The following is a 12,980-nucleotide window of genomic DNA, read 5'->3' on the forward strand; positions in this document are numbered from 1 at the left end:
GAGGCCATGGAGAATGACTTCCGCACGGCTTTGAGGGAATTCTGGTCCACCACCCGGCGTCTCAGGGGGGGGGAAAGTGTTACAGCACCAACACTGTTTATAGTGGGGGTGGTGTGCTGATGACCTCAACTCGGGATGTCGTGGGTCGGTGGGCAGAGTACTTTGAAGACCTCCTCAATCCCACCGGCACGTCTTCCACTGAGGAAGCGGAGCCTGGGGACTCTGGGTCGGGTCCTCCAATCTCTGGAGCTGAGGTCACCGAGGTGGTTAAAAAGTTCCTCGGTGGCAGGGCCCCAGGGGTGGATGAGATTCGCTAGGAAGTTCCTTAAGGCTCTGGATGTTGTAGGGTTGTGTTGGCTTACGCGACTCTGCAATATCGCGTGGACATCAGGGGAAGTTCCCCTGGATTGGCAGACCGGGGTGGTGGTCCCCCTAATCAAAAAGGGGGATCGAAGAGTGTGTTCCAACTACAAGGGATCACGCTCTTAAGCTTCCCTAGTAAGGTCTATTCGGGTGTTCTGGAGAGGAAGGTCCGTCGGATAGTCGAACCTCGGATTCAGGAGGAGCAGTGCGGTTTTCGTCCTGGTCGTGGAACACTGGCCAGCTCTACACTCTCAGCAGGGTCCTGGAGGGTGCTTGGGAGTTTGCCCAACCGGTCTACATGTGCTTTGTGGACTTGGAGAAGGCGTTCGACCGCGTCCCTTGGGGACGGCTCGTTCCATGACACATTCTGTCCTTAGTGCCTTAACAGCTAGTGGGTTAAGGGCGAAGCATTCAAGGATTCAAGGTTCTTTATTGTCATACACACCACATTTGGTGCATGAGGTGGAACGAAATTGTGCACACAGGTTCCCAGTTACATCCAATAAAAGTATAACGTGTAAAAGAAAAACAGTAATACGATCTAAGATATGAACTAAGAAAAACGTTATCTCAGAATACACTAAGCACTAGTAGTACAAAAATGTTGGTTACGTACTGTAATCTAGATTCTATGAGTATGAGGAACGATGGTTTGAGAGAGGAGTAAAGGAGGCCATCTTTGTGAAAAGAAATCGTCCATCATTAAACAGGGGTGGAGCCTCCGGGTTCAACTGTCCCCCTCTTACAATGCTGTGATTGCTAGTATCACTCAGCTCTCTGTGAATAGTAAACAGCCATCAGTGTGCTAATGATCCATTGTTAGGCTGATGGTCCTTCTTGAGCATGTGAGCAGCTGGTTTTGGTTGTCAGCAGCAAAACTGGTTGATCCACTCTGAGAAGGTGCTATTTAAGAGACTGAGCTGAATACAGCTCCTCAGACTGAGGAAGTCTCTCGGACGAGAGACGAAACGTTTCTACATTTTTTGTTGTTTTGCTTTGTTTTTTTTGAATGTCCAGAGGACCAGATTTAACTTTTTTTGATTTTTCTACCTGGATTATTGAGCATGCATCAGGATGCCTTTTTTATGTTGTTCCTTAAAATTTTTTTTGAATCAAAACATGCTGAAATATGCTCGTTCAATAACAAATCAAAACAAACAAAAAAAAAAAAAACAATCAACTGATGATGACCCAGCACTAAGGCTCTTCAGAATCCCAAGTGTCTGTTTGATTTCAGAAACAGATTTGCAGCTATAATCCAGGATTCACACCATGTTTCAGTGAGTCAGAGCTGCTACAGCAGCACAAGAGGTTTACAGTCTGTGAACACTGAACTTACCGGTCCCTGTGTGTCAAAGAACTTGCCAATGCTGTTTTTCAGTTTGTTGAAAAGCATGGGGTAGAGCGCTGGGCTGAGTTCCAGCCCTAGCAGGTCTTTAACGTTGGTTCGAACGGAAGGACCAACCCGGTCATGACCACACACAAGCAGAGCCAATAGCCGGTCAAGGAAGCGACTGACGGGTGTTTCACTGGTAGCCGATGGAGAGCAGGAAGAGGTCACTGTGGTGGACATGTCACTGGGCCCCACGGAAGCTTTACGCTCATACAAAGGGCCCATAGGTGGGCTGTAGGTAGGTGGACCGGGGATGTTGCGCTGCTGAAGACACACACCCCCCAGGGCGCACAGGAAGCCTGTCATATTGATCCACTCCTGCTGTAGAAGCAAAAAGAAAAGCTGGGACACTACAAAAATGGCATGTGTTCATTTAACAGCTTATATGTCAAGAAGTCAATATACTGACATGGAAAGAAAATGATGCTCCAAGCCTACAACACTATGCTTATTATGCTTTTTAAATTTTTTATTAGAACAGCAAGGGGCTGGTAATAATCTAAAAAAGTTCAATCTGGTCCTCTGCTCACATAGTGATCAGCTGGTTTTGGTTGTCAGCAGCAAACTGGTTGATCCACTCTGAGAAGGTGCTATTTAAGAGACTGAGCTGAAAACAGCACCTCAGACTGAAGAAGTCTTCTGGATGAAAGACGAAACGTTTCTACGTTTTTTTTTTTTTTTTGCTTTGTTTTGTTTTTTTGAATATCCAGAGGACCAGATTGAACTTTTTTAGATTTTTCTACCTGGATTATTGAGCATGCATCAGGATCAGCTGGTAATAATGTTTTTGGCTGTTATTGTTATTTGTCTGTTATCAAAATACCTCATGAACCACAGGACGGATTTTAATGAAATATTCAGAAAGTATAAGTTGATTAACTTTCTGAGTCAACATAATTAAAGATAACCACCACAACCAACTTAATTAGAAAGTCCAAAAAATGGCTTTAATTAGGTCAGTTTTACAGACATTGAGATAAAACTTGAAGTGGTAGCAGCTGAGAGTGATTCATAACAAATCCTTTGAGTGGGCCATTTCTGATTATTACAAAAGAATGTGCATAGTGTATTTCTGAGGATTGACCAAAAGCATCTCTAATGTTATTAGAAAAAGGATGTTGTACAGGAAAACTCCAAAATCGAGGTATTCAGCTTGTGCATATCCCACACCCACCCAACGCCTCTCCCGGGGCAACTCTGGAGTGGGAGAGAGTCCAGCCCTCTCTCTAGGAGTTGGGTTCCAGAGCTTAACATGTGCATAAAGGTGAGCTTAATTATACCTAGTTGGTATTGCTCAACCTCACACACAAGGTCCAGCTCCTTACTGCCAGTGAAGTGACATTCCACAACCATAGAGCTAGTTTATGCCACCAGAAATCTGCATAGCCAGGGACCCTCCCTCTCCTGCTGCCTAAAATCAACAGCACCTGACTTTAACGATCCTTCCTGTAGGTGGTGGGTTCATATAGCGGTGGCGTCCTGTCCTCCCTTCGATCTCGGCCAGGCTGAGCCCAAAGGAAGAACAGGACAGAACAGAAACATGAGGAACCAGGAGCTAAAGCCCCCAGTATACTCCATCCGCGGAGGTACGCGTGTATGTCCACCAGGGCATGTCTGCACAAAGCTCAATTTTTACGACCGTGTACACGTACGAGGCATCGCACAATAAGCTGCCTGGCAACGGACTGTTTTGTATGCGACACCAATGTATTAAATTCCCCTTCTTCATCTCTGATCTGGCCTTTTCTTTTGTTTTTTAGAACTTTTTATTAACAACTAGGGAGGCACCGATCCACATTTTTTTACTTCCGATCCAATCCCGATACCTAAATCTGAATATCGGCCAATACCGATCCAGTTTGATATCATGATCATCATTGATTTTACATGAGGCTGTAATAATCTGCTCTCAAGTACAATTTGTACAAATATATGCATGCATGTCCAAAAAGACAACTTGAGGTGTTTTATTAATTTTGGATAAGTTTTAAAGTTAGAATTAAATCCTGCTAACACAAAACATGTTTATTTTTATTCCTAGTTTTAAAGTGGATATTAAAGTGATTAATTTAAGTGATTGTTTAAAGTTATTTTATATTTTTTTAAATAAGGGACAGATATAAGATTTTTTTTTCTTCTTTCTGCACTCTTTTCATTCAATATTTTCTTTTTTATGATGTTTTTTTATTTAGTTTCTTTTAAATGAATGAATAAATGAATTAAATTAAATAAAATGTTAAATGGCTTCAAACACCTGCTGTTCATGACATAAACCAACAGACATGTTCCTGTTTTTAGTGTTTTACATCACTTTATAATGTAGCTGTTTTTGTTTTATTATAATTTTCAAATCATGTTTTTTATGATAGTCTACTGTTGTACTGATAAATATCTCCTGGAGGTTAAACTATATCTTGGCTGCAAGTATCAAACTGTGAAATCCTTCGTTTTCTAAAACTGATAGGAGTTGGACATTAATTATGATGAAGTTTATCAACTTCTCTGTAAATATTAGAGCTCCGTGGTTTCAGCGATGTCTTCTTCTTGTTCAATCCGAAGCAGGCAGCCTGATTTGGGGCAGCCGCGCTCAGTCTGTCCCTCCTCAGAGACGGGCAGACTGAGCGGGGCAGATTGGACGCAGCTGGCCGGGGTCGAGTCCCCTGTTTTGGTTTGAGCAAAGAGCAGCGCCCCGCTGAAGCCACGGAGCTCGAATGTCCAACGTAAAACTAACTTTACCGCGGTTTAATGTGGCGCTATGGCTCTGCAGACAGTGCACGTTGCTGCATTGCTTTGTGGCGTTTCTAATGTAAAATACTTCCACACAGCGAACATGTTTAGATGAAAAGTTTGTTAGCTGTTAGCCACAGTGCTGCTAACTCAGTCCTCACGTTGTAGCTGGCTGCAAACTATGAAATGTATTTCCTGAATGTGAGGCGGGTCTTATTACTCTGGGTTCATGAGACACGCCGCCGTTCATGAAATCCATTCCATAGTTTGAAGCCAACTTGCATCATGGATTGGAAATATCGGCACGTGGATCGGAAAAATCTGCTACATAAATTATGCCGGTATCGGAGGCCGATACTGGATCGGATCAGCCCCATCCCTATTAACAACATATAAACACAGAACACCGATACAGCTGGAGCTGCCAATTCTCTTTTTTTTTTCTTCGACCTGTCAATCAAACCAGTAGGCGTGTCAGCAAATGACCAATCGGCGACCTGAATTTGTCCCGAAGATAAAAGCCCCTTGTCTGCGGAGTTGTTCTGCAGCCACTCAGGGTGGACGCTTGAGTATGAAGTCTCAACCCTCTGCGGTCAGTGCGCGCAGTTTCTGTGCGATTGACAGGACGTGGGAGTATACTGGGAGCTTAAGGCTTGACGACCAGGTGCTTGCTAGCGAGCTCCCCCTTCCCACAGGCCTGGCTCCAGGAGGTGTCCTGTTTCCTTGTTCTGGGTGAGGTTCACAGATTGGTCTGTTGTTTGTCCATCAAGGTTTTGAATCACTCACAGTCTGACCCCTCCCCAGAGACCTGTTTGCCTTTGGAGACCCTACTAGTGGGTTAACGCCTCAGACAACATAGACCCCAGGATGACAGAGGTACTCAAACCCCTCCACCACGTTAAGGTGGTGATTCCAGTAAAACAAATTTATAATTACAGTAGTCTCTTGTTTATCGTGGGGGATCCGTACACTGAAGCCCTGCAATAAGTGAAAAAAAGGTGAAGTAGGAATATTAGTACAAGTAGTAAGTACCCTGTTTTACAGCTCCCTGATTTATTGTTTATTCACTACTCTTATTTGAACTGCATTTTTACTGTAGTTTATTATTGTCATTGTTTACTGTTATTGTTGTACGTACTTTATATGTTCTGTCTGGAACAGGCCCCTCTTGTTAATGAGTCCTCATGGCTCAATGAGACTAGCCTGTATAAATAAAGGTTGAATGATTTTTAGTATATAGAGACCCTTTCCAAAAAATTAGAATATCATGGAAAAGGTGTTTATCTTCCATAATTCCATTCAAAAAGTTAATATTTAATAGATGATGGATTCAGGGCCCACAATTTAAACAATTTCAAGTATTCATTTGTTTATTTTTTACATAATTTGGGTTTCTATCTCATGAATCCCACAAAAACAGGAATTCAAAAAATTAGAATACTGTGGAGAAATCAGCCCAAATTTTGCAGGGCATGAATGTTTTAAACTGAGTGTGACACTAATCATCTACTAAACTCAAAGCACCTGCACAGGTTTCCCAGGTGTCATTAAATTGATTCAGTTTGGTTCAATTGTCTCAGTTGGGTTCAATATGGGGAAGACTGCAGACATAACAACTGGCCAGAAGACATCATTGATACCCTCCATAGGATGGGTAAGCCACAAAAGTTCATAGCTAAGGAGGCTGGCTGTTCACAGAGTGCTGTGTCCAAGCACATCAATGGAAAGTCTACGGAAGGGCAAAATGTGGCAGGAGAACATGCACCAGCAAAAGAGATGACCGTGGGCTTCAGCGGATTATCAAACAGAGAAGATTCCAGAATCTGGCAGAGATCCAGAAAGAGTGGAATGAGGCGGGAGTCACAGCTTCAAAAACCACCACAGTGACGCATCCAGGAGACGGGCAACAACTGTCGGGTTCCTTGGATCTACTCACTTCTGAACCTGCGCCAACGTATCCATCCATTATATTCCACTTGTTCTGAAGTCGGGTTGCGGGGGCAGCAGCTTGAGCAGGGAAGCCTAGACATTTCTTTCCACCGCCACCTGTTCCAGCTCTTCTGGAAAAATTCCAAGGCGTTTCCAGGCCAACCGAGACATAGTCTATCCAGCGTGTTATGGGTCTTCCACGGGGTCTCCTCCCAGTCGGACATGCCTGAAGCATCTCCCTAGGGAGACATCCAGGGGGCATCTTTACCAGATGCCCGAACCACCTCAACTGGCTCCTCTCGATGTGGAGGAGCAGCAGTTCTACTCTGAGTCTCTCCCGGATAACCAAACTTTTCACCTTATCTCTAAGGGAGAGTCCAGCTACCCTGCGGAGGAAACTCATTCCAACCGCCTGTATTTGCAATCTCATTCTTTTGGTCACTACCCAGAGCTTGTGACCATAGGTGAGGGTAGGAACGTAGGCCGACCGGTAAACAGAGAGGTTTGCCTGACAGCTCAGCTCTCGCTTCACCTTAACGGACCGGTACAGAGTCTGCAATACTACAGACGCTGCACCATTCCGTCTGTCAATCTCACACTCCATTCTTCCCTCACTTGTCAACAAAACCCCGAGATACGTGAACTCCTCCACTTGAGGCAGAACCTCACCCTCGATCTGGAGAACAATCCACCCTTTTCTGGTTGAGGACAATGGCCTCAGATTTGGAGGTGCTGATTCTCATCCCAGCCGCTTCATACTAGGCTGCGAACCACTCCAGTGAGAGCTGAAGATAATGGCATGATGACGCCAAGAGGCCACATTATCTGCAAAGAGCAGAGACAGAATCCTGAGGCCACCGAAAACTCTCCACCCACTGGCTGCACCAAGAAATTCTGTCCATAAAAGTTATGAACACAATCAGTGACAATGGGCAGCACTGGTGGAGTCGAACTCCCACACTGAAGGGGTCCGACTAACTGCCGGCAATGCGAACCAAGCTCTCGCACCACTTGTATAGGGACTGAACATCCCATAGCAACGGGCCCCCAATCCCATACTCACGGAGCACCCCCAAAAGTGTACCCTGAGGATCACGGTCAAATGCCTTCTCCAAATCCAAAAAACACATGTAGACAGGATGGGCAAACTCCCATGACCCCTCAAGGACCCTAGTGAGGGTAAAGAGTTGTTGATCCAGTGTTCCACGGCCAGGACGGAACCCACATTGTTCCTCCTGGATCTGAAGTTCAACCAACGATCGGACTCGCTTCTCCAGTACCCCTGAATAGACCTTACCAGGGAGGCTGAGGAGAGTGATGACCCTATAATTGGAGCACACCCTCTGGTCCCCCTTTTTGAAGAGGGGAACCACCACCCCAGTCTGCCAATCCAGCGGTACTGCTCCCGATGTCCACGCGATGTTACAAAGGCGTGTCAACCAAGACAGCCCCACAACATCCAGAGTCTTAAGGAAATCAGGGTGAATCTCATGCACTCCCGGAGCCCTGCCGTCGAGGAGCTATTTAACTACCTCGGCGACCTCAGCCACAGTTATGGATGGATCAATCCCAAAGTCCCCCGACTCAGCTCACTCTATGAAAGACATGCTGGTGGGATTGAGAAGGTCTGAGAAGTATTCCTTCCACCTCCCGATGACATCACTGGTTGAGGTCAACAGCAGCCCACCTTCACTGAATATAGTGTTAGTAAAGTGCTACTTTCCTTTCCTCAGCCGTCTGATGGGTTGCCAGAATCTCCTCGGAGTCGACTGAGAGTCGTTATCCAAGGTCTATACCATTACCATACCATTTTATTTATAGAGAACTTAAAACAGTGACAAGGCCAACCAAAGTGCTCAGGTCCAACCAGGTCTCACCAAACTCATCCCACATCCAAGCTTTTGCCTCAGAAACAGCCAAGGCTGCGGACCGCGTGGCCCTCAAGTACTTCTCAGCTGCCTCTGGAGTTCCACTGGCCAACAAGGCCCGATAGGACTTCTTCTTCAGCTTGACAGCCTCCCTAACCCGGGGTGTCCACCACCGAGTTTGTGGATGGTCACCGCAAGAAGCACCGACAAACTTGTGGCCACAGTTCAAGGCAACTAATTCAACAAGTGAGGTGCGGAACATAGCCCACTCAGACTCAATGTCCCCCACCTCAGCTAGGATGCGGTTAAAGCTCTCCTGGAAATGCAAGTTGAAGATCTCTCTTATGGGTTCTTCTGCGAGGCGTTTACAGCAAACCCTCAATACATGTTTGGGTCTACCGGGTCTGTCCGGCATCTTCCCCTGCCATCTGATCAAACTCACTACCAGGTGGTGATCAGTTGACAGCTCAGCTCCTCTCTTCACCAGAGTGTCCAAAACAAATGGCCGCAAATCAGATGACACGACTATGAAGTCTATCCCCAATCTATGACCTAGGGTGTCCTGGTGTCAAGTGCACTTATCAGAATCAGAATAGGCTTTATTGTCATTGCACCGAGATACAATGAGAACATGTACATGCAGTCGTCCGGAAGATGGACGTAGTGCATGAAGCTGCTACTATAACTAAGCGAGGACTTTCTTGTCCTTTTTCAGAAAAATATTCTTAGATAGGAAAAGGGGGCCAAACATGAGGATAGATAGTGGTGTTACAAAAAAAAAATCTTTCACATCTTGTTTATCAGGACACGATTTGAGACATAAAAAAAAAAAAAAAAAACTACCAGCAAGCACATTTAAAAAGATGATTACATATGCAACATTTTTCAGTATGGTCATCTGGACGGTTTCTTTTTTTTTGTGCTGAAACGTTTCGCCTTCGGTCCGGAAGGCTTCATCAGTCAAGGAAACACACATCGAAACTGATTCTTCCCCCAACAGCTTACTCCAAAGTGGAACAAACCAGTTCTGAATGTGATAAAATGGTCTCTTTGTGTAGAGGTTGGCTCCTCTACCCCTCCTTTCTCTGTTGTTTGTGTTTTCCTAATTATCTCTCCACAGCTGCTGCTCATTACCTGGACCAGGTGGAGGAGCTATTTAATCTGGAGCCTCACTCCAGATCAGTGCCAGAGCAAAGTTCTACCAAGTTCCATGTTCCTGTGACTACTGGCTGGCTGACTTCAAGCTCCTTATCGGTCTCCCTGCATGACAGCAGCGTTTCTCCTCCTCCACCTTCACTCCTGTGTGCCTCACCTGGTTCCTGGTTCCTCCTCACCTCCACCTCGGCTTCCTTGGTGATTTTGTAAATACACTTGTAAATATACTCACCTGATCCCACCGTGGATTGTTGGATTCGGATCCTGTCTCCTGTTCTCATGCTCCTGGAACAACAACGACAATGGATCCATCCTGAGTTTGAGTTCACCAGATACACCTGAACCAATAACTAATATTGTTTTTTACCTCAAGTTGTTTAGTCCTTGCTTCAAACCGTTCGCCTTTGACATCACCTACAGACCTTAACAGTTTGCTCTGGCCACAATATGTCAAAGAACGGTTTGAATGCTGATCAGGTCACCCTTGAGGAGAGAGCAAGGAGAAATGAAGCTCTCTTACAGGAACTAATTACCCAACACAAGACTACACAGTCGAATCTGGAAACGGTGGGTGGAATGATTCAGTCCATCGGTAATAGAATGGGAACACTAACTCCACCCACGCCGGCCGTCTCACCACCATTAGCGCCGCCAGCGCTAAGCACTGCCCGCTCGGAACAACCCCGTGAGCCGGAGATTCGGCCGGCTGCAGTTTTTGAAGGTAACCCAGAACAATTCAATGGTTTCCTCCTCCAATGTGAACTAGCATTTGCCCGTTCTCCTTCCCTGTTCCCAAACTCTGCATCCAGAATCACTTATATCGTTACTTCGTTGAGAGGTTTACCTCTTGAATGGGCTCATGCCTACCTTCAGTCTCACCCTGTGGTTTCACTATCATTTAATGACTTTATTAAGGAGTTCAGGAGTGTGTTTCATGTCCCTGTCCACCAGGAGGAGACGTCCCGCCGTCTGTTGGCTGAGACAGGATCAAACTACCGTGGCTGAATACGCCATCCTCTTCCGGGTTGCGGCGGAGAAAACCAGGTGGGATGAGGTGGCACTTAAGGGGGTATTTTCTAATTCACTTTCTGATCAAATAAAGGATCAACTGGCACTTAGAGATGAGCCGGAGACGTTGGATGACCTCATCAGATTGGCGATCAGGATCGATAATCGCCTTCGGGAAAGGCGGGGCCAAGCGGAACCGATGGCTTCCGGGTCAACTTTTCCTCCAGCATTTCCTGCTATCAGAGGACCCCCGTTTCAACCAGATACCACTCACTATGATTCTGAGCCTGAGCCAATGCAGATCGGACGAACCCGACTCACGTTGCAAGAGAGGCAACGACGATTGACAGCACGTGAATGTTTCTACTGTGGAAAGAGAGGACATTTTGTGCGATCTTGCCCAAACAAGTTAAACCCCAGCACTCACCAGCCATTCAGGGGATCCTGGTGAGTGAAGCTCGTTGTGCCCCTGATTCACGTTTTTGTCTTCCTGCCAGAATTATGCTTCAACAGAGACACTACTCCATTGAGGCCCTCATTGACTCGGGAGCTGAGAGGAACCTTATTTCTCAAGATTTGGTAGATGAGCTTCAAATACCTACCAGAAGCCTTCCTTACCCCATTCCGGTGGCTGGAGTCACGGGAAGAAACATCACAACTATCACCCAGGAGGTAACTAACTTACCATTCATCATCTCTGGGAATCACAGAGAACTGGGTGAGTTCATGGTTTTTCATTCTCCCTCACCGCAGTTTATTTTGGGCTATCCATGGTTGATAAAACACAACCCCATCATTGAATGGCAGAAGAAAAGAGTCAGTGTTTGGAGCGAATATTGTTTACGGAACTGTCTAAGGTCTGCTGGTTTTCAGTCTGACACAATAAAGGAGGTGACCTCCGCTCCACCTGATTTGTCAAGACTACCCAGGGTTTACCATGATTTTGCGCCCGTTTTTTGTAAAAATAAAGCTTTATCTTTACCTCCACATCGCCCATATGACTGCTCAATCGAACTGTTGCCGGGAGCCCCTCTCCCTTCGAGTCGCCTATATAACCTCTCTCAGAGCGAGAAGGAAACTATGCAGAAGTATTTAGACGAATCATTACAGTCTGGCATCATTCGCCCTTCAACGTCCCCATTAGGGGCAGGGTTTTTCTTCGTAGACAAGAAAGATGATTCACTCCGCCCGTGTATCGACTACCGAGGTCTAAATGTGATAACCATAAAGAACAAGTACCCACTTCCATTAATCAACTCAGTACAAGAACAACTTCTTTCTGCCACTGTTTTTTCAAAATTGGACCTTAGAAACGCTTATCACCTTTTGAGGATCAAGGAAGGAGATGAGTGGAAAACTGCATTTAAGACCCCTTTTGGACATTTCGAATATTTGGTTATGCCGTTCGGACTCACTAATGCTCCTGCCATTTTTCAGGCTCTCATCAACGACGTTCTCCAAGATATGATCAATAAATTTGTGTTTGTGTACCTAGATGACGTGTTGATCTATTCTACTGACATCCAGTCCCACCAGACCCATGTTCGCACAGTATTACAACGACTATATGAAAACCGACTTTTTGTCAAGGCTGAGAAGTGTGAATTCCATGTAACCTCTGTTTCTTTCCTTGGTTTTATTTTTAACAAGGGACACTACCACACTGACCCTGAGAAGATCCGAGCGGTGCTGAAGTAGCCTACACCTACAGACAGAAAGCAACTTCAGAGGTTCCTGGGATTTGCCAACTTCTACCGTCGTTTTATCCGGAACTACAGTCAGACGGCAGCCCCTCTCACCCAACTTACGTCAACGAATCTCAAGTTCAACTGGACCCCCGAAGCCGATCGAGCCTTCCGTGAGTTGAAGCAACGTTTTTGTTCTGCACCCATTCTCCGTCACCCTGACCCCCAACGTCAGTTCATTGTGGAGGTGGATGCATCAGATATTGGTGCTGGGGCAGTACTCTCTCAAAGGGATCCCCACAATAATAAAACTCACCCATGTGCTTTCTTTTCAAGACGTTTCTCTCCTGCTGAACAGAACTACGACGTTGGGAACCGTGAACTGTTGGACATTAAACTAGCCCTCGAGGAATGGAGACACTGGTTGGAGGGGGCCAATGTTCCATTTATCATTTGGACTGATCACAAGAACCTAGCGTATTTACAAGACGCCAAACGCCTTATCCCCGTCAGGCCCGGTGGGCGTTGTTTTTCACGAGATTCAGATTCACCATCACGTATCGCCCTGGTTCCAAGAATATTAAACCAGATGCATTGTCTCGACAATTCTCCTTTTCCGACCGAGAGAAGGAGGACTCTGGGATCTTGCCACAAGCCTGTGTGGTCCGAACTGTCACCTGGCCCATTGAACAGGAGATCAAGAAGGCTCAAGTTCAGCAACCTGATCCTGGGGGGGGACCACCTGGCACCATCTTCGTTCCAAAGAGTGTCGTCCACAAGGTTTTGGATTGGGTTCATTCGCACCACTTCACCTGTCATCCCGGCATCAACCGAATGATTGAATTCACCAAG

The 12,980-nt window shown here is 45.9% G+C and overlaps 1 protein-coding gene across 1 annotated transcript in view; it reads right to left on the bottom strand.

Moving 5' to 3' along the window:
* The window catches only part of LOC119411473 (neurofibromin), a gene marked incomplete at its 5' end in the record, with an annotated part of 127,495 nt that overhangs the window by 85,871 nt on the left and 28,644 nt on the right, over window positions 1-12,980 (bottom strand). Inside the window, 1 exon segment of the mRNA XM_037678424.1 lies at window positions 1,703-2,077. Coding sequence (XP_037534352.1) covers window positions 1,703-2,077 — 375 coding nt within the window.

Source organism: Nematolebias whitei, chromosome 6, assembly GCF_014905685.2.
Source record: "Nematolebias whitei isolate Nwh7 chromosome 6, NemWhi1, whole genome shotgun sequence".
NCBI classification, from domain to species: domain Eukaryota; kingdom Metazoa; phylum Chordata; class Actinopteri; order Cyprinodontiformes; family Rivulidae; genus Nematolebias; species Nematolebias whitei.